The sequence below is a fragment of the Pempheris klunzingeri genome, chromosome 18, assembly GCF_042242105.1.
Source record: "Pempheris klunzingeri isolate RE-2024b chromosome 18, fPemKlu1.hap1, whole genome shotgun sequence".
Taxonomy (NCBI): domain Eukaryota; kingdom Metazoa; phylum Chordata; class Actinopteri; order Acropomatiformes; family Pempheridae; genus Pempheris; species Pempheris klunzingeri.
This window is the reverse complement of record NC_092029.1, coordinates 18,760,926-18,782,609: the sequence shown is the minus strand read 5'-3', so window position 1 is coordinate 18,782,609 and position 21,684 is coordinate 18,760,926. Positions and strand designations below refer to the sequence as shown.

Here is a 21,684-nt window from a genome sequence, read left to right as displayed (position 1 = left end):
GGCTCCTGTGGATCCTGGTCTGCAGGGGGTGAGAGGTGTGGTCCATGATGCTGAGCAGCTTCCTCAGCATCCTCCTCTCTGACACCTCCGCCGCAGACTCCAACTCGACTCCCAGGACAGAACCAGCTCTCCTGATGAGCTTGTCGAGTCTGTTGGCGTCAGCTGTCTTCAGTCTGCTGCCCCGGCACACTACAGCATAGAAGATGACGCTGGCTGCCACCGAATGATAGAACATCTGCAGCATGGTTCTGCAGACGTGGAAAGATCTGAGCCTCCTGATGAAGTACAGTCGGCTCTGAATGTCGGCTCCTTTCTTGCAGATGGCATGTGTGTTTTCTGACCGGTCCAGTTTATTGTCTATGTGAACGCATAGAATGTCCAAAATGTCCACCTCTGATCCATTGATGGTGGCTGGGTTCGGACAGGTCCTCCGTTTCCTGAAGTCACAGTGATGTGATTGTAAGCTCACACTGTGATACAGTAATGTGTTTTGTTATTTAAAGGTTAAATACAGTAATTATAAATCTATTAGGATCTTGGCTCAGCGGCATTTAGCAACTTTATTTCAGTTACTTCAACAAATGTAAGTAACTAAACACTGAAATGCTACAAAAAACAAGTTTCACTTTCAAACTACATTGTGCAGCTGCACCACCATCCTGCTCACACAGAAAGATCCTAATTACAATGTTACAGGAATTATGTTCTATCAGTGCAACCAATCAGATCATGAGTGGTAGAGATCATCATTTTTGTTGATCCCCCTGCCTAAGCGTCATACAGTCTAATATTTATACTGAGATTCGATATTTTAGTTTAACATTTTAGTGGAACTGCTCTAACACCACATGGTGGTGCTGTGGTTAGCACAAGCTTTCCTCAATGCAGTCTTACATGGAGCCCTAAAAACTCTGTATTTCCGGGCTCATCACCAGCACTTGAACGCAGCATCCGAAAAAAATCCTTCAGGATTTTCAAGTGTTCTGTTGCCATGGAGCTGAGTTTGTTTACTTCCACTGGCTTTGACAGGTTGTGCTTTAAAAGAAGATGGGGGCTCACCCCAACTTGCAGGACCACATGTGGATTTGTGTGCCCAAACACAAATAGGCATTAAGACAGAAATTCAAACCGTGGTGTGTTTAATGGCGTTTCCACAAACACACAACTGGTTTTCTTTTAGTCCGAATCAGTTGGTGAGGTTGTAAACTTTTACCAAGGAGAAAAATCCGAGCGAACTGAATGCATCACTTCAAACCACGTGAGAACGTTCTCTCTGCTTATTGGTCAGGTGTGTCTGGGGCGGGAGCAAGCAAGTAAATAGCGGAAGTGCCTTTTCAGCACAAACGACCCGCTCCCTTCTTCTTTGGGGATCGGACCGAGACCGCCTCCTCCAAACAGGCTCGGTGCAGATGTTTTGGTCCCGTTGGTGCGATTAGTTTATTCACACCCGCCCGAACGAATTGCACCGAGGGAGGTAACGAACCACAGTCTGTTTTAACCGGACTTAAAGCACTAATACAAGATAAAGTAGAATAAGCCTCTTTTGATCCCAACAGCATAAATATATTAACAGTCCACGAGAAACTGAGTTAAAATTACGAGCGAAAAAAAGTGACACAGATGGCTACTAGGTGACTGGATGAAGGAAAAAGGTTGTTGTCAGAAGTGGGATTCGAACCCACGCCTCCAGGGGAGACTGCGACCTGAACGCAGCGCCTTAGACCGCTCGGCCATCCTGACATCTGCGATACGGTGGAGAAAAATCAGTGTAAGTAGTTTCATATAGGACATGAGTTATTCAGTCTGCTCTTTATATGACAGGATTATAAATGTTGGAGCCTTTTATCCTGAAGACTCGCCCCTCCTCACTGCTCCGTGCTGACAGGCCACCGTTGTGTCCGCTTGTTCCACGGCGGTGTCTCATCTGGGGGAGGTTGAGGCGGGTTACTAGGTGGCGCTATGACTGTGGTTCTAAATTAGCATGTGCATGTCTTCAGAGCCGGACAGTCATCAAACAGTGTAAACGTGGTGAAGATAGAGGAGAGTGGAGTTACTGCACTTTTAACTTCGATCGAAATTTGCCGCATCGCCATGGCAACACCTTTTGACGAAAACTCACAGTTTTCACTCCAGACCAACATCAACGTCTTAAAGGTTTCCTGACCACATTTGAAGTGGATCTGGTCACCTGGCTGGTCTTGAGACTTCATAGCGTAAAACGTAGCATTTCCTGTCGCCACCAGGTGGCGCTGTGACTGTGAGTGAATGTTGACATGTAGAAGTCTTCAGGGCGGGACTCTTATCAGACACGTCAAGTTTGGTGCCACGCCCACACCGTTAAAGTTTGGTAGAGACTTTTAATAACTTTTCATCGTTGATGCCTTCTCTAGTCCGTTCATTTACGACCCCTGTAAATCGCCAAAAATCCAACATGGCCGACTTCCTGTTGGGTTTAGGTCATCCCTCCAAGAGACTTTTTTGTACACCTTGAAGAGATACATGAACCCACCTGGGGCTTGAAATTAGGGGGCGCTATGGAGCCATTTTGCCACGCCCATTTGCAAGACCCATAAAATATGTAATGTTACACCACGACTGATGCGTGTGCAAAGTTTCATGAGTTTTCGTGTATGTTCAGGCCCTCAAACCTGCAATTTATTTCGGATGCATTTCCTTACATTTCAATAGGGTCCTCGGGCCCTAATAAAAGCTACTCAGGAGTGAAGTGGAAGCATAAAATATTATTAAAGGGAAATAAGGACAAGTTACAACTAACCTAGAGTAAAAAAAAATCCACTGTTATGAAGATTGAATTAATGAAATCAGTGCACTGATGATTATTCTTACTTATACAACTGTCTCAAAGAACGATGAGACCCTATACAGGGATGAAGTCCACAGACTGACCGGCTGGTGTGGGGAAAACAACTTGTCTTTGAACATCAAGAAAACTAAGGAGCTCATCCTGGACTTCAGACGGAACAAGAACGAGCACCTGCCGCTGAGGATCGGAGACCAGGAAGTGGAGCAGGTTTCAAGTTCCTGGGGACTCACATCAGCAACGACCTGACATGAAGCATCAACACCACTGCTGCAGTGAAGAAGGCCCACCAGAGACTGTACTTTCTCAGGACCCTGAGGAAGAACAACATCTCCCCATGTCTGCTGAAAACCTTCTACCACTGCTCCACAGAGAGCGTACTGACTTACTCCATCCTGCCGTGGTTTTGGGAACTGTACAGAAGCAGACAGGGCTGCTCTCCAGAGGGTAGTTAACACGGCTCAGAAAATCATGGGTCTCCCCCTCCCTTCCCTGAAAGACGTCTACAGGTCACGCTGCCAAAGCGAGGCAGGATCACCAAAGACATCACTCACCCCTTCCACCATATCTTCTCTCTGCTGCCCTCCGAAGTGCCGTACGGCAAGGCTGAGGAACAGCTTCTACCCCTCAGCTGTTCACGAGCTGAACTCCTACCCCCCCATCCCACCATCTGAACTGCCCAAGGACTTGTTTTGTTGTTTTCTTTATCACTGCATTGCACCTTATTTCTCAGGCACTCCACCACTGTATTTACTGGACATCTGCCTGTGCGTGTGTGGGAGTGAGCGACCAGTGAAGAGCTTTTGTATTGTACAATGCAATGACAATAAACTATTCTATTCTATTATTGAGTAACACCATCAGAATATTTGCGACGGCGACAAAAGATCACACTTCCAGCCTGCACTGTTGAAAAATCTGTATTTATTAATGATTTACAAAAGGCTAAACATGAAACCATTTAAATGATTCAGTTCATTTTGAAACCTAGAAAGGAGTTGTTGTTGGAGTTGTGGGGGGGGAGAGGAGAGGAGAGGAGAGGAGACACGTCTGCACTGTGTTTACAGGTCAGTTATTATAACAGCATCTTATATCTCATCATGTAGAATCGGTTTCAGTGGAGGCTCCTGGAGAGGAAAATAAAATGAACCCACACACAGGATGGAGTCACTCAAACAAACTGCAGAAGAGATACATTTGAAACTTCACTATTTTCATCTTCTATTAAAACTGGAGGACGCGCCGGGGTCTGAAGTGCGTTCCTTTCCTACATCCGCAGAGCAGTGGTGGTGAATGTGATTATTGAAATTGTGTGTATATATATCTGTACAATCACAATTCTATCACCGAAACTCCAGTCCCAAAAAAAAAAGAAAAAAATCTGGATCTCTTCAAACTACAGCTGGTGTAAAAACAGAACTCTAATGCAGAAGAACAAAGATTATTACCACAGTACGAGAGGTCCCAAATGTAATCCACTTCTTAAAACAGTTTGCAGATACATATTTAATATTAAAAACGAGTTTTTTTATGCAAGTATGTTTTTTTTTCCACAAGGTTTGAAATAAATATCTGTAAAGCAAACGAGGACTTAAAAAGTAGTTTTAATTTCTTTTTTTCTTTTTTTTTTTATTGTGAAAACCAACATTAAATCACATTGTGAATGAAAGAAATCCTTTTCTGGCTTGAATTTAGGGTACAATCAATCAAATGAATCTCACACAACTCTGCAAAAAAATGACTATTAGATTTAAAAGAAAATAAAATTACCTCAGATTTGGGCAAAACATTTTTAAAAAAAAAAAACATTACCTCCACTAACAGTGAGGAGTAGCGGGGGAGATTTTAGCAGAACTTCCTGTTGGGATTATCTGTCATCAAAATGCTGTTAAATCACATTAGTGTTGCAGTTTTTAGTGGCCTGGCAGGTTTCTACAGTAGTAAAAGAGTGAGACAGTTGTGGACCCAAATATTTACAGTAATGTTGTGCACTTAAAGATCCTTCTCTGAACTGACTGATCCTCCTCTGGAGAATCTAGCGATGTTAATTCAAAACAACAAAACAAAATCCCATGCTTTCCTGCTATGGAATGAAATAACAGTGTTTCCACTCACCGAGAATTTAATTTTAAAAAACAAGAAAATAAAAATAAAAGATTGGTCTGGAGCTCAACCATGGGCAGGGTGTAATCAAGAGAGTGAAAACAACATGATGCAGAAAAAGAGCTTAAAATAACACCATAAAATTGTTCATATTTCAGTGAGCTATTTAAAAAAAAAAAAAAAAAATTAAAATGAATCCCTCACCCCATGAACCATTTTATAAACAAAAATATATCCCCCTTTTGTGTGATTCTCAAATTCTCACTAGATACAATTAAAACTTTTTTACAGTGCTTTATCATTATATATCTTTGACAGACCTTAACGAGGGGGAAGGAAATTTTAAGCCATCAGTGTCTCTCCTATTGCAACGATAGAGCTACGTCAAAAAAAGTGAATGGTCCAGTTATTTAATGAGTAAAATAAAATAAAAAAATAAAGGGGAGAACAACACAAACAGGAGGAGACGGTCAGTGGTGGGGAAGCGAGCGTCGGCTCGCTCGACCCGGCTTTTCCCAGGAGCACCCAAACGCCACGGCGGTGGCGTTAAGGTGGTGCTGGGAGGGTGAAAGGTCCGGGTCCGCTACTTGGTGTTGAGCTCGTTCTCCAGCTCCATGAGTTTGCGTGAAGCCTTGACCTTGTTGGAAACCTCCTTCCCCTGAGAGAAGAGACGCTGGCGCTCCTTAAAGGTCAGACTCTCCGGAGCGCCGCTGGGGTTCGAGTTCTCCTGCTCCTGACTGCAACACACACACACACACACACACAATTATTCTATTATCCACGTAGGGCACACAGCAACACAGACACAAGTCACACTGTACATACTCCTTTACAAGTACAATTCCGGTAATGATGAGATCATTCTAGTAAAAGTCTGTAAGAATAATCAGGAAAATGTACTTTTCACATGTTGACTTAAGCAGACCTTCTACTTCAGCCCAAACCAGAGAGACTCACCTCTTCGTCCATTTGTCTCGCGGGTCCTTGTAGACTTCTCCCGATCCTACAACTCCTGCTGAGTTTCCAGTGTACGAGTTAAATCCTGTCCAACGTTCAGGAGTCACACGGCAGAGAGACAAGGCAGTGAGATACGAGTTAGCATCGTTCATAATCAGCTGTTGTCATCTGAAAACATCGGAGCGAGAGGCTGCTGGGTGATGGCTGGAAAGCTCTCTGGGTTCCCGTTTCCAAATATTCGTATAACTCAGAAGGAATTGCAGACTTTTATGCATTTTAATCACAGAAACCTTGTTTTAAGTTGCATAATATTTCCCCATTACAGCCGTGATTGTTGACCAGAGGCCCTGGGTGCCAGTAACCAGCAGCTTCTCCTCCTGACATCATTTCATTTCCCACAGACCAGCCTGAGCAGAGGGAAGGAACAGAGGGAACAAGTTCTGGAGAAGCATTAGGCAGAAACAATCAGATCTCATTAAACTAGAGCAGCGAGCCGAGAAAAGAGAAAGAGAGAGCGTTAAAAAAAAAAAAAGGAGAAAAAGAAAAAGCTGTTAAAGGGCCATTCCAAAGCAGCAAAAATGGTCTGTGGACTTGTGGGTGGGATCTGAGGTTGAGGTCACCATCAAACATGTCTGAACTTTACTGTTTTAACTTTCTGGTTTTGTCTAAATGACAAAATGAAAAACTGTCTGATTTGTTTTGGAATCCAGAAATGTAACATCCAATTCAAGCCAGACTATGAAGAAAAGCTCCTGCATAGACATGAGAAGTAAAACAATTCCTATCCTGGGCTTAAAGGGTTAAAGCTGGTGGAACTAGCACGAAGAAGGTGACCCCGACCTTTGACCCCTAAAGGAGATGTTAATCAGTTGGCTCATGTGTCCCTGTGTCTTTAAACACCCCGGCTACGTCCAGGCTGAAGAGAGAGAGACAGTCAGACCTGAGAGTGTCACAGCTGTGTGACTCTGGAGTCTGCAGACTTTTATTTCCACACAAACAGGAGATCCATCAGTTCCACCTGCTGATTTAGAGGGTGTTCTAATGTTTCAAGTTTATGGTGATGTAGTCGCACTATGTTACTGCTATTGTCAACAAATCCCATGAAAAGACCAAAAACTCCAATGAGCGGATCCTATTAACGTCCTATTATCGTATAGATGTCCTGTATGAAGAAACTTGACTTGATGCATTCTGATAATGTCAGAAAATACATGCAGTCTCGTGCTGCTTGAGTAACGTTAGACGACTACTGTGCCCCCAGCCGTTTTAGGAAATTACTTAAAGCTACTATTACTACTTTTTTTAAAAGTGTAAATGAAACTAATTATCTGTCAGCTGCCTTTGAAGATGATCAGAAAGCACTGAGCAGATTAACACATTCTTACTTTTGGTCTTTTTTTCATCGGATTTGACAGAAAAACGCAGAATAATACCAGCCTCATCCTTTAAAGCTGCAGCATTTTTTCCGCCACGACAACATGCCATCACAGTTGCTAACACGCTGGGGACTGATCGGAGTTGGGTGTTTAAATTGAGAGAATAAAACCCTGCAGACTCTTCACGGCACAATATTTCACGCCGAAGGCCGAGAGGACACACAGGATCCAAAGAGTTCTTCTTTCTTGTTGTATTAATTATTGACAGCAGGTACTGACCCAGGAACAACCAGGACTTGGATATTAAACACACAAGTCTCAACTCTGCTCGACTGTGTTTCAAAATAACACAACATGGGAGTCCAAATGCATGTTGGTCTCGAGTTTCAGATGAAATGGAAAGGGGGCTTGGTACGGTTCAGATGTAGACACAGTGACAGGGTGTGAACCCAGACGGATTCATCCAGCTGGCAGCTCCTCGGCTCTTTCTTTGGGAGTTTTATAGCGCCACAGCAGAGAGAGATCTGAAGTGTAGTTTGGGACGGGATCAAGCCACTTCAGCCTCAAACCACATAAACACAAACTGGCAGAGAACAAAGTAACCACAGAGAAACAAGCCTTATTCAAGGCCAGTTACATTCCTCTGTGGAGCCAAAAGAGATGGAAAATTATACTTCTGGCACTACGATTGGAAATTCTTCAGATTCACAAAAAAGTGAAAAAGGCTTTTCATGGATTCTCAAAGGTTGTGAATGTTTTTCTCGGGCTCAGGCTCTGTTATCTTAGCCGCCATGGAGTCCAAAAAAACTCTCTGTTTTTTTGTTTTTCTGCACCAATACACAGTTTTTGTTAAAACATCCGTCTCTAGGGATAACTGAATTTGTTCTGGCTTTGTAGCTCTCTCCAGTTCGTGCACCTTCTGAGGAAAAACTGGCACCAGCGCTGTCTTTCTTATAGTTCTATTCCGACAGAAAAATAATTTGCCTTTCAACGAGAAGAGGCCACTTTTTTTTTTTTAATTAAAGTCAGACTCGAGCTTTTGGAGCTGCCCTGCTGATCGAATCGGAGACATTGAATACATTTAGAGATTCATATGTCAGGCAAGCCAGAGACTCAGGTGCCATTTGGTCACCTAAACCTGCTGCAATGCCCTGTGGGAGTTGTAGTAAGGTCTAGTAAAGCCGCAGTGTTAAGACAGAATTGCAGCTACAGCGGAGACACAGACTGACAGGCAGAATGAAGGACAGCCGGATCGGCTGACAGAGCCGAAACAGGCGGACGACAAAGCACGTCATACAAGGGGGGGGGGGGAAATTAAGCCAGACAGACCGAGAGACAGGCGAAGTGGGGAAAAGGAAGCAAAGACACAAATAAGGAGTAAATATAGACAGCAGGGTGCAGCCTGGTGGAAGCTACGCTCAGGCAGCAAAAAGCAATAGACATCAAGCCGGTTACTGGGGTGAGCTGCTGGCAGCCAGAGTGCAGTGTTGTGTGTTTATGATGCATGTGTGTGTGTGGGTGTGGGTGTGTGTGTGTGACGGGGTGGTGAAACATGCAGATTTGATTTCTGAGGAAGGTGGGTGGGTAGGTGGGTGGGTGGGGCAGGTAGTGGGACGTTAGTGGGATGTTTTTTGGTTTTTTTTTTCTAATTTGAGTGAAAAAATAAATGCAACACAAAAGTTGACCATGAGGTCCCGGATGTGTTTTAGTATTCAATAAGCGGCAGGGATGGAGGAGGTTTACGGTGAAGGTCCGGGCAGCCGTTTCTTCCTGGACATTCAGGGGTAGTGATCACATTCACACTGTGCTGCATTCAAGCGTGTTCGTCGTGTTTGTCTGTGTACGTTCAAAACCGCTGGAGTTTAGAGCTTCAGTAGTGGCAGTTAAGATGCTGCTGACACATTAATATGGAATCAGCTTGTGGCCACACGTCACTCAGGCTCTGTATCGCTTCCCTGTTTTTTTTTGTACTAGTGATGATGTGTAAAATTAGTTTTACATGTATTTTACATTACTTTGATAATTAAACATCTTCTATTTGATAACCAAGAGAGGCATATACCTAAAAAAGAAAAAAAAGAAGGCCAAACCAATGTGATAATATTTTCTTGTGTGAAAATATAACCATATAAATACCAGAGTGTCTAAGGTAAACTCATGGATGGATATTTTGGGAGAAAACATTCTAGACGGCTGCCAACTGACTGCAGCAGGACTCCTCTACAGTTAGATACTGCTGTCCAATAATGGGGCCTTTTGAAGAAAAGCTATGATACATATCTTGACATAACATTTGACATGGACAAGAAAAGCAGCCAGTCTGTCAAATATTTGAACTATGTTAAGACAGATTACTTCTAACCGCATTCTAAGTTCCTTTTAGAAGGAACTGTGGCCCGAGCATGACCTTGAATTAATGAATACCAGCAGCTATGATGGTTAACTGTCACTAGGTGTTATACCGAAACTCAAGAGTCTGACGACGAGAACATTTAGAGTGTAAGAAGCATTTCAAACAGCCACAGACAAAGAGCAGGCGTCTCACTCAACACACTGCTGCTGCGCGCATTTTTGCATGTTTGTGAAATGAGAGCGGATTCTTTTTTAACTGCGTGACCGATGGGTGTGTGAAGCCAATGGTGTGTCTCCTTCACTTTAAAAGCCAACACCGCTAAGCAGAGCCACGGGGCAGGAAGGGGGCAGGCAGGCAGACTGAGGGCTGGCCTCGCGCCCCGTCCCAAGCAGCAACAGACCAGACACAAAGGAGGCGGCGAGCGACAACACCAACAGTACTATGATTGGCTCTGATGGGTCTCAATCTGCAGCAAAAAGTGGTGGCGTGATTATCGATTGCTTTTTTCTGTTCGCTTGTGCTGATCGAAGAGGGGGGGTGTGTGATTGGAGGAAGATGAGGAGGGAAAAAAAATTTACTGGGGACAGGAGATGGTGTTCAAACAAACCAACATAAATAAATAAAATAAAAATAAATACAAAACAACCTGATCTGCTTGAGGAGAGGGAGGAAAATTTCCACATATAAATTAACAAACAAAGTGATGAACGGAGGGACTGATTGACAACAAAAAAATGGGGACAAACATGTAAAGAAGGAAAAAGTAGACGGTGGAAATGAAAGGCAGAACACCGTTCTACTGAAAAACAAGGTCCAAATAAACACAAAAGAGCACTAAACTATGAAGGAGTGGGTAGTAAATGAAAAGATGAGTGACTGAGAGGGAGGTATGGGAGCTGCAGAGGGCGCTGTGGCGAGCCTGACTCCTCTCTCCTCTCTCTGGGTCTACCTTTATAGCCTCCTGGGGATATGGAGCTGGGTTTGGCAGGAAGGGGGGGACCTGTACTGTTGGAGTTGTTGAATGGCGGCTGGAACGAGGCAGACAGGAAGATGCCGTCAGAAACAGGGCGGGGCTTGCGCGCAGTGGGCGGCGGCTGAGGCCTGCAGTGATTGGGTGAGGCTGTGGCAGGGAGGTCGCCGTACGACTTCCGGGTCGCCGACAGCTTCACCTGACCTGATTGGCTGCCACTGCCACTGCCTGCTTTGGTGGATTCCTTGCCTTCCTCCTCGTCTTCCTCATCGCCCGCGTAGGTGACAAACTTGGCGGTGTAGAGCGTGTCGGGGGAGGTGACCTGGGTTTTGAGGTAGGAGGTGTTTCTCTGTGGGGGGGGCGGGGGGGTGTTAGTAGGGTTGTGGGGGGCGGGGGGTTGGTAATCCCGGGGCAGTGGTGGCCGATACAGACCGGCCGGCTCGTCAGGCGTCAGCAGCTTTCTCTCGGCCTCCTCGTGCTGCCGGCGCCGCTCAGCCTCCAGGCGAGTGTAGTACTCTTCCTCCTGTCTCCTCTAAGGGAGGGACAACCTGTTAGTAAGCTCCACTGTCATTGGCTCTCACCTCAGTAAAAGAGCTCCACCACCCTGCCTCTACCACGGGTGAAACCACATCGGTCAAGCAAGACTCTTCTGGGCCTAACTAGACCTGCTCTACAATATACAAAGATCTGGTACAGTACAAACACCAAGTCCTCCACGACTACCAATTTAAGAGGAATGAAACCTAGCTTAACTGATGCTTACATCAGGGGCCTCATTTATAAAATACTGCACTAAGGAATACGCTGGTTGTCTTGAGATATTTCATACCTGTTCATATGGTGGAGCAAAAGCTTGTTCACAATAATCCATGAACTGGCACAACTGACAAATTCAATTTCCATTCAAGCAAACAAGAGGATGAGATCCAGTACGATGTGCCAAGCTTTGAAAGCAGCACGTGAAAACACATCTGCTTTTGTCATATAGGAAGATATATTTTGGCGCTGCATTATTCTAGTGAGAAATTAATCTGTCTTGCAGATTAAGCGAACAACGAAACAAGTCACTTTTCCTGATTGTCATGATTTATTTGACTCGTTTGCTTTGGTCTGTAAAAGCGGAGGCCACTCTGACAGCCACACCATAACCATCTGTTTTAGCCTCCCAATGCAACTTTATACTGCCAAAGAATTATTATTATTATTTTTAACAAATGTCAAATTTAAGAATGCCAGTTTCAAAATAAATCCAAGACCAGTTCTATGAATGTTGCCCCTGAGCTGGACTTGACCTAACTGGTTTGCCACGTCCACCAGTCACTACATTGTGTCTCACCTTGTGTGAAAAGGACGATATTGTGCTATCCCCGACAAAGTCTATATGCTGCATTAAGAGTGCCGTCAGACAACCAAACCTAATCTCTTCTCTGAAGGCCTGACAAGTTCACCAATCTGGCAAGACACTAGAAGAAGGCTCTCTAACTGGGCCACACTACCTTGGCAAGTGTTTCTGGACTTACGGTAAAACTCAGCCCCTGCTTCCTGGACCACCCTGTCTACCACCGTCTCCCCTTCCCTCAACACAGTGGGAGTGTACGCATGAGTGCACAAACTATATGTCCATATGAGCTGCAGTTCTCTGTGAACCCCCAGTTTACACTATATGGTTTTGCGGGCAGGCTTTTCATTCAAAGCCCACCCTGTCTTCAGTGGCTGCGCTCTAAGCTCCTACACTCCAGGGAGACGCCTGTGATGTTACAGATGAAGCTACACTGGAGAAATGTGTTTAGATTTATGGGTCTGGAGCTCGACCAGCTGCTCCGGGTCTCATCGTGTGCTCAGCCTCGATGCCTCTGATGTCAGATTATCTTCAACGTTTTTTTTTTTTTTTTTTTTTTTGGTCCGTTTCATGTGTTGGCTGAATGTAGTCAAGATGAGCGCATGTCCTCAAAAAGATAACCTCTGTGGGCCGTCTCTAGTGGTGTGGATGTTTCCAGGCTGATTGTGGCGTTAGCCCAGTTGGAATCTGAAGAAACTGGGAGGGATTAGTGGGTGTGTGGGTTTGAATGAGTGGGTGACTGGGTTTCTGAATATGTACAGCATGGATGGCTGAGGGCAGGAATGAGGCAGGTGGGCGAGTGTAGTTTCCCTGTGTTGTGTCTGTGTGTGTGTGTGTGTGTGTGTGTGTGTTTGCATAAATATGAAGCATGTGATTTTTGGGGAAAGTGGGAGGGTAGGCAGCATTCCCTGAACACAGTTTCTAAAGTGATGCTGGATGGAGATGGTAAAGAAATCAAATAAAAATGAAAACCTCACAAAATCATAACCGCTTCCTTATGAAACTGAAACAACTGAACTTCCTGATACACACCGACAACGACCAACAACGACAACATGATGGGAGTCCCATGCTTGAGGTGGGTGGGAGCACATAACATGACACAGCAACACATCACATAGGGTGGGGGTGGGGGTGGTAGGGGAGGGGAGGGGGGGTGCACAGGATGAGGACATGCAATTGGACATTTTCACAATATACAAAACAGCATCAGATTAACAGTCATAACACTTTAAAAACAACATATCTGGAAATAACAACTGTCATAACAAACAAAACGACTTACTTGAAGCTTTCCACAGCTTCTTTTCTACTTTTTTTTTTTAAACTCAAGTAATGAAATCAGTCAAAATCGCTAAAACAGTTTGAGAGCCACTTCAACGAACTACATCATTCGGTGGCGACGTTTTGTCTTTGCACAGATTTTGAAACAACCAGTGGTGCGATCAGTGGTCTATATATAGTTCACAGGACAAAAGCACCAGAATCATGGCGTCATGGTGAAGGCAGTGAACACGACACAATGACAAAACACGGAATACACGTTTGATTCAACACGAGACAGAGATGGGTGGGTGGACACCAGATCGGACTACTGGCCATTTAAAACCCCCCAAAGTACAAAATATTTCCCAAATTCAGAATGATTAACATTTTCTACATTATAACCCCTGTTTTAGGAACATGTAGCATCTTCAAGTTAGCTGAGGACTCGAAATTAAACAAGCAGCCTTGACAAAGGAGGGAGAAAATTAAAATAAAGTCATTGTAGCATTTACAGTGGTTTCAGTCGGCACACACTTTATTGTATTATTTTTAAAGCATGTGAATAAATAATAGATTCTGTACTCAATAACCCACAAAAAATGGAAAACTTTTCTCTTTTCAGTGTTCAGACTTTATGGTGTTCCAAATGTAGCTCTGGTGTGTAGGTCATTATGTGCAGAATTTATTACTAAAAAAAGAAATGTAATCAAACTTAAATCAATAACTATAACGACTGGATGACATGATAAAGTGTGCACCCATAGAGGGGGTCTGAAGACTTTCTAAGTCACTGTACATCCTGGGGCTGGACTAATATTTTGGGCTGACATTGCCCCTTTTTGTAATTAACCAGTAAATGCAGTGTGCCTCTGATACGATAGAAGTGAGGACGTCATTTAGGATGTTAGGTGCACTGTATTTTGAAACCTGAAGCTGTAGTGATTACAACAGTGCTTCTCCAGGCTTTAGTTAACACAATCGTCTATTTAAATGATACAATTGTCATTTTTATAGAAGAATAGCTCAACTTCATACTATTCTAATGTCTCGCCTGTAAAGTATGAAGCTGGGGCCAGGAGAGGGACAAAGACTACATATATAATAAAATCCACCAGCCAGCACCTCTTAAAGTTCATAACACATTATATTTAGTTTGTTTCCAAGGTGGTTGCACTTACCTAAACTCTTAACCTACTTTGTCTGTGCCACATCATTTTATATGCACTTGTGCCAGTAAGTCAAAACTGAATGGGTTTGGCTTTCAGTGGAAAGTTGAATGACTGTCTAAACACTGTTTTAGGGGCTTTTCCAGCCTGAGATAGTGAGGAAACAAATTTAAAAAAAAGTATATTTTGAAGACACTAAAATGTGTTTCCCGTCTATGATTCTGTAGTCGGACTCACAAGTGTCTACGGTATCATATCAAAACATCCTACACGTGCTACAGCTAGGGTCGTTGTCTTTAAGTCTGGCCACATAACTCCTAGAGTTTCACAGACAAACAAACCGACCTTCTCCGCGGCCTCTCGTTTGGCTCTCTCCTCCTCCCTCCACCTCCTCTCCTCCTCCTGCTTTGCGCGCTCCTCTGCCTCCCGCTTGCGAATCTCCTCCAGCTGCTGCTTACGCCGTCGCTCCTCATCCTGCAACTGCTCGCACACACACACACACACACAAGACACACACAATAACATGCCAAATGGCCCGCAAAGACAGGCACACAGGCAAACAAGGAACCGATTAGTAAAACATTAAGAGTACGTCACTCACACACAGACTCTGAGAGCATCTCCACATCCAATGGCTCTGTTTAACTGCTCGGACACTAATGTGCACTAACATGTTGTTTGTGATGTGAGGTAGTTTGGTTTTTGTCTCACAAGGCTGCTCCAGAGGGGAGGAGCAGTGTGCACTGCAAACACACACAGACACACACACACACACACACGCCCTGCTGAACATGCAGACAACAACATGCAACAAGAACAGCAACCAGAACAGGGCAACAGAAACAAAGACAGCCCCTCTTTCAGCTACTTAAGGTGTATTTTGTTTCAGAGAAGCATTTAAATGTCCTGCTGAGCAGGAGAGGGATAAATGAAATGTACCTGAAGTAACTGCAAGCTTGGTGGGCTGCTGTAGAAATGTTGTGCTAACAAAGCCATCCCAACACAAACTCAGCTGACTATAGAACAAAGACCCTTCTCTCTGGGCTGGATGGTGGTAACAGGGCCAGTTCAACCGAATCCCAAAGCAACATATTTGCCACTTGCCCCTAGAGGTATCTATCTATACAGAAACTGTATGATGCTGTTATGACGCTCTTTGGGCCATTTTGTTTTGTGGAGCTAAAAAAAAAATAAGAAAATGTAATTCTACACTGTTTTCATGGGGACATTTAGTTTTTTGTAAAAATATTGAGCTTATTTTCATCCAGAACATGTCATAGATTATAATATCAGTTTATTGGCGGTGTGTACTATTTGATGTTCTGTTTTAGCTCATAATACTTTTTTGTATACAATTGAATGTTTCATTTTTAGTTTATCATTTTATTTTCTATATTTGCTTCATTTATATATTCTGTATATCTTTATTTATTGTAGCCATTCTTATTCTATCCAGACATTTGTTTCTATACATTTGTTTTCATTTTTATATATTCATTTATTTCTATTTTTGTTGTACGTTTTTATTTTTATTTTTTAATCTAATCGTGTATTTGTATCATTCCTTACACGTGTTTTACTTTTATCTTATTAAGGAATTGAATTTGCATCAGTTATTCAAATATAAAATACATTGATATTAATATTTAGATTACATAAAAATGTAAGAAGTGCTCACTCTGTCTGTATTTATGGCACCTGGCTGACGAACCCTAAAGGATGTCAAGAGATTTTCAATGTCAGTAGAGTTTGAGATATTTTTCTTATATTCATTTTTTTCCATTCACCTCAGCGGTGTTAAGGTATCAACCCAATAATAAAAAGCCAATCTATCTGATGGATAGATAACAACGAGAAGAACCAAGTGAGAAAATATGTGTTTTTTGTGGTTGAACAGACCCTTTAATCAAAGAACATGAAGAGGCTCAGCTGGGCACACACACAAATGGATGGATGGGTGGACAGATGGAAGGAATCATGGACGACACAACATCATGATGTGGCCCTGCGCAGGCAGCGCTGGGGGCTCACAGGCCTATCATGCGTGGATCCCGACCTGGACACCCCCTGTGATGCATTCAGCCATGCAGACGCCACCTCCATATGCACTCAAAACATGACTGCTGACAAGAGTCACACAGACCTCAGCGCTGCTTCTTTGTAAGCATGTGAAAGTTGGATTTTCTGATGCTTTTACGTTTTGGAAACACAATTGCAGCATCTTCACTTGCCACCCCCCCCCCCCAGCAGTTGTTTTGAGTGGACAGAGAGACGGACAGCTTTCCCAGCCAAACAACATCAAGCATCCCAGGACGCCCTCTCCATGACCGGCTGCTCTTTAGCTAATCATGGCACAGCCCTGCCTCCAACCCCGACCCCACCCCCAATGAAACGGTAACAACAGTAGTCCAGATGGGTGGGGAGAGACAGATAGGAAAAGGAAACACGGGCAGGTGTGCAGCCCAGACGCAAAAAACAGGAAGTGATGTAAGGGCAGGGAGAGGATATCATTAACAGGAAGAACATACCAAGTCTAGAACAGAGATAGCTGGGACAGCATTCTGCTGCTGAAGAAGAAGAGAATAGAGAGTGAGAGAGGGGGAAGATCGGGAGGGAGGAAGGAAAAGGAAAATACCCACATACTGAAAAGGAAGATGTGGAGTAAAACTGAGTTAGCAAAACGAGGGGGGGGGGGGGGGGGGACTGAGGAGTAAAGTTTAAAAAAAAAGGGGGTGGGCATACAATTAAGTGAAAACATTGCTTATTTTTTTCTCCACTGTGCTAATGACAGCTGCACCACCTAACCACTTCTTTAAGCTATCTGTTTTATTCATTTATTATTTTTCAAACCAAATTTGAAATACATATGTATTTGTTTTGAATTGTAAAAACCAAGATGAAAAACCAATTGATGCAAAAATCCAACATTTGCTGCAGAAATATAATTAGTAATAATGATTAATGACCCTGGGAGCTCTGCTCTCTCCATTACTTCTCTATTTACTCCTCCTGAGGTTTCCATGCTTGGTTTTCCGAATAAAGAACCACAAAAAAAGCTCTTGGCTAGAGCAACCAGAACAACATTTGGGCCCCCTTTTACCCTCACATCTAAATCTGCTAAGAAAAAAAGGCCATTTGAACTGAAAAACTAAAATTCATGCGGGCATGGGTTAAGGTCCAAATTTGTATTGATCAAATTACAAAAACCAAGAAATCAAAACTCATGATTGGGTCAGGGATTGTATCCTGGACAGAAGGTAAAATTCTCCAGGACCAAGTTGAGATTTTAGACTAAATTCAATTATTAATTTGACCTTCTCCTCTGATCTGTCAAATGATACTGTACATGCAGCCAGAAAAAGGCTTATACCACAACATCCAGAAGATCAGTTTAAATTCTCTTAAGCAAAAAAAGAAAAAGAAAAAGGGTGGTACCAAACCAACCAGGTCAACTGCTGTACAATCAAACACACCTTCCAGCCACTTAAGCCAACCACACACAGCTGCACCCACCAGCACCCACACACATACTGCCACCAAACGCACACACACATTCACCACAGCTTGTCACAATTAAGAAATTAAGAATTTAAGAAAATAATAATGCATAATTATTCAAAAACGATGTCTACCAGATTCAAGAAGGACCAGAAATTTACCTGAAACGTTTTGGATATTTGGCATTGACATTTTAATGCTGTAACGGTGTTAGATAAGTAAAATAAGATAAGATAAGATAAGATATTCCTTTATTTATCCCAAATAATACCCATGATAACTTCTATATCATCAGCCTGTGTAAAATCTCTGTGGGTCGGTTACTTCCACATTGGATTATCTGACTATTGCACAGTTTGATGTAAATAAAGATGGGATGTAATTATCATCCACTTCAACCTTGGTATTATGCAGACTTATATAATTAAATAAGCAAGTCATCAATATCCGCTCAGGATGCAAAGAACCTTGTTGAAATGCTGAAAGTGACACTATGGTCATGGTTCATTCTTGCTATGTAACACTGCACATATGCCAAATTCTATTTAGGAAAATCGTTAGTGAAGAGTAGGAAATGGGGCTGAGTGATATGGGGGGAAAAAAAACATCTCAATCATAGTAAAAGTCAAAATAGGCATAATATGATTTTTTGGTTATGAGTCACAAGTTTAGTGGGAATAGTCATGTTTGCATTTAGTTTTCACTAAAAAAATGTATATAGAAAAATGATGATGTGATTTTTGCTGGGGTCTATACCAAACAAGCAGGTTCCATTATGTCTGGAGAACATCATTAGCAGGCCAGAGCATCTCTGTGCCACCACATTGCTTCAGTTATAATTTCACGTTGTGACACTTTTTTTGGACTTGGATATTGCACTCTGCTATATTGCGATTTTTATGATCATATCAATTGTTCAGGCCACTAGGAAATCATCAATATAACACCATAACTAACCAAATGCTGATGAATGGAAACCATTCATCTACAGCAAACGTAAGTCACATCTTCAAAAGCACTTGCAGCCTTGACCTGTCACCCTAAAAACCACAGAGTTATATGCTGTCTTATCCAATGCTGCTGTGAAAGCAGCATTGACAACAACCTCACCTGCCTGCCCCCGAAACCCTCCCATCCACCCGTCCAGCCAATCAGATTTAAGCAGCTCAGCATGGCAAAGCGATGACAGAAGCATGTTGCAGATGCACATTGCAGGACATTCATAGTGGGAGTGCTGCCCCAGAGGAATTCATTCCCCCTTCTCGCATTTGAAAGCAAAATTCTGGTTTTCCCCTCCATCAGCCTGAATTAAGCAATTTCCCCCTGGGGATTATTAAAGGAATTCTGATTCTGATTCCTGTGGCTCGCCCTTTCTTGTGTACTGAAATGCAATTTGTTTGTGAGGTGTGAGCCGATGGACTTCTTTAACTTAAAACTGTGTTTTCTGGCATAACACCCTTTGCACTTAATACAATTTCCTGCCGCTTGCTTTTTTTTTTTTTGCGTCTTCCCTGCTTCCCTCAGCCCTCCCTGTAAATGTTGAATTTGCTCCCTCTCTCTTTCATCCTCATCTCTTTGTGGCTTTCTTGTCACTTGAGTTGCTTGTCATTTTTTTTTATTTCCTCCATCCTTGCCATTTACTTCCAGTCTCTCTATCCTTTCCTGTCACCATCACCCCCGTCTCACCCTGGCTCTCTTCTCGGCCTCCAGCCTCTGCATGATCATCATGGTGTCCACGTCTTCATCGTCCTCCTCCTCCTCGTCCTCGTCGCTCTGCTTGGACTCCTGCAGTCGTTTCTGGAACTGCCACTCCAGCATTAGCTTCCTGAGGCGGTCGCTTTCCTCCGCGGTTCGCTCTGGCTTCGCCTGGAAAATGAAGTATGCTCAGAATTGAATCGGGCTGCAGCGGCTATTCGTGAATCCGTCAGTACGTTTGTGTGTCCCTCTTAAGATAAAACAGAAAACAAGCCCCTCTGGACAGAGCTTCATTTGTGTGCACACCTGGAGCTCCTGGATCTCCTTATCCAGCAGGTCGACGATGTGAAGCTGCTGCTGTTTCTCGGCCTTCTCGCGGGCGTCTCGCTTCCAGGGGTCTGGAGACAGACTGTCGCTGGACGTTAGCTCCTCCTTACTGATGGTGATGTACTGCAGGTCTCGCCTCTCGATGGTCCGCGGCTGCTGCTGCGGCAACAGCTCCCTGATCACTGTGTCCATGCCTACACATGCATCAGATTTTATTCATTATCTGCACATAAAAACAGCCAACGAGTAACAGTCTTACAGATGAAACATCAAATCACTTGTGTTACCAGCAGGGTTGGCAGCAGTGGCCGGAGGAGGAACAGCTGACCGCGGCAGGCTGGCCAGCTTCTCCGGTCTAGATGGGGGAGGCTGGGGCTGAGGCTGTGGTGGGAGGTATGGCTGGGGTGGGGCCACAGAGGCCAGAGGGGGCTGGTGGTGAGGAGGAGGCATAGATCCTCCATTGTTGTGAGGTTGGACGGGCATGACAGGGTTGGCCCGGATCTGACCCAGCTTCCTCTCCTGCTCTCTCCTCTTCCTCTCCCTGAGAAATCATCATTAAAACTAAATTAGTAATTATAATTACTAACACTATTAGTTTGGTCTTTTAACTGGCTGTTAAAAACCTGACATGTTGTAAAAGTAATGCTGCATATGTGTTTCTGTGAATAGAAAATTGGTTTGGGATCATTCTTTTTGATGTGATCTCCAAACTGTAGATGGCGCTGTCACTTTCTTCCTCAGTTATCTTTGCTGTGCCTGTTAGCAGACTTTCTTTCAGTCTTTCCCTTGTGTGTGCTATAAAACATTTTGATAAATCTAATAAAAAACAAAAACCTCACCTCTCTTCCTCCAGCCGAGCCTTCTCCTTCTCATACCAGCGTTGCTGCTCCTCGCGTTTCTTGCGGTCTGCAGCCTGCTGGGCTGTGACAGGAGTGACAGCAGCGGGAGGCGGTGGGAGCGGTAGATCAGGCTGGGGATCGTAAGGGTCGTAGGCGTCAGGGTAAGGGGCTGGTGGCGGGGGTGGAGGAGGGGGCAGGTCCGAGCGGGATGGCGTCTGAGCAGAATGTGCTGGCGCTGAATGGGGGGCGTTTGGCGTCTTCCATCGGCCCGGCCCGGTCTTCTGGTTCTGGGTCTTGTTGGAGGAGGAGGAGGAGGCTGAGAAGTTGAGGTGCTCCTGGCTGGACGTGGATGACTCCAGCGAGGAGGACACCTGGGGCTGTGGGGCCCAGTGGTCAAGACCTCCTACACACACACGCACACACACACACACACACACACACACACACACACACACACACACACACACACACACACACAAGACATTTTATCCTTCTGCGCAGATGGAATATTTTTGTCAATCCTAACTGACTGACTGTAGCACCGTAACAGGATTTCTCATTTTACTGACTCCACTGATGGCCATTCCAAATTAACTAACATATACAAACAATACTATCACTTATTATTATATTTTAGAGGAACACTTGGATGCTAAAAACCACTAAGCTGTTACATAATCTGGCAGCTAATACACTATCAGGTGCCACAGTCCTCTTTTTGTCATCTGCTCTCTGCCTTCCTTATCTGAGGTCTCTAGTTCTGTCTCTTCTTACCCCCTGGTGGACCTCTCTGGTAATCAAGATCTCTATGTTGGTAGTCCAGGTCCCGGTGCTGGTAGTCCTGCTGGTAGTGCTGCTGTAGGCGCTCGTCTGGTCTCAGACCTCCTGGAGGCGGGTACAGCTCCTCCTGAGAGTGGTTAACCCGCTGGGCAGAGAGTAAGACGTAAAGTAAGAGACAGGAGAAGGAACACAAA

At 44.0% G+C, this 21,684-nt stretch overlaps 1 protein-coding gene and 1 non-coding gene across 11 annotated transcripts in view; both read right to left on the bottom strand.

Annotated features, from left to right (window-relative positions):
• Positions 1 to 1,657: 1,657 nt before the first annotated feature.
• On the bottom strand, positions 1,658 to 1,740 carry trnal-cag (transfer RNA leucine (anticodon CAG)). Its single transcript has one exon. It is a non-coding gene; the product is annotated as a tRNA-Leu (tRNA).
• Positions 1,741 to 3,728: 1,988 nt separating this feature from the next.
• Positions 3,729 to 21,684, bottom strand: part of afdna (afadin, adherens junction formation factor a) — a 94,175-nt gene continuing 76,219 nt past the window's right edge. For 7 of the 10 annotated variants that reach the window (XM_070848787.1, XM_070848791.1, XM_070848790.1 and 4 more), the window contains 9 exons: positions 21,485 to 21,635; positions 20,711 to 21,113; positions 20,159 to 20,412; positions 19,851 to 20,065; positions 19,536 to 19,715; positions 14,697 to 14,831; positions 10,560 to 11,112; positions 5,882 to 5,966; positions 3,729 to 5,661 (listed from right to left, as the gene is read on the bottom strand). In XM_070848787.1, coding sequence (XP_070704888.1) covers positions 5,508 to 5,661; positions 5,882 to 5,966; positions 10,560 to 11,112; positions 14,697 to 14,831; positions 19,536 to 19,715; positions 19,851 to 20,065; positions 20,159 to 20,412; positions 20,711 to 21,113; positions 21,485 to 21,635 — 2,130 coding nt within the window. In that variant the 3' untranslated portion in view covers positions 3,729 to 5,507. The remainder of the gene's footprint in view (positions 5,662 to 5,881; positions 5,967 to 10,559; positions 11,113 to 14,696; positions 14,832 to 19,535; positions 19,716 to 19,850; positions 20,066 to 20,158; positions 20,413 to 20,710; positions 21,114 to 21,484; positions 21,636 to 21,684) is intronic. The other 3 variants (XM_070848796.1, XM_070848797.1, XM_070848794.1) reach the window with 2 other exon arrangements.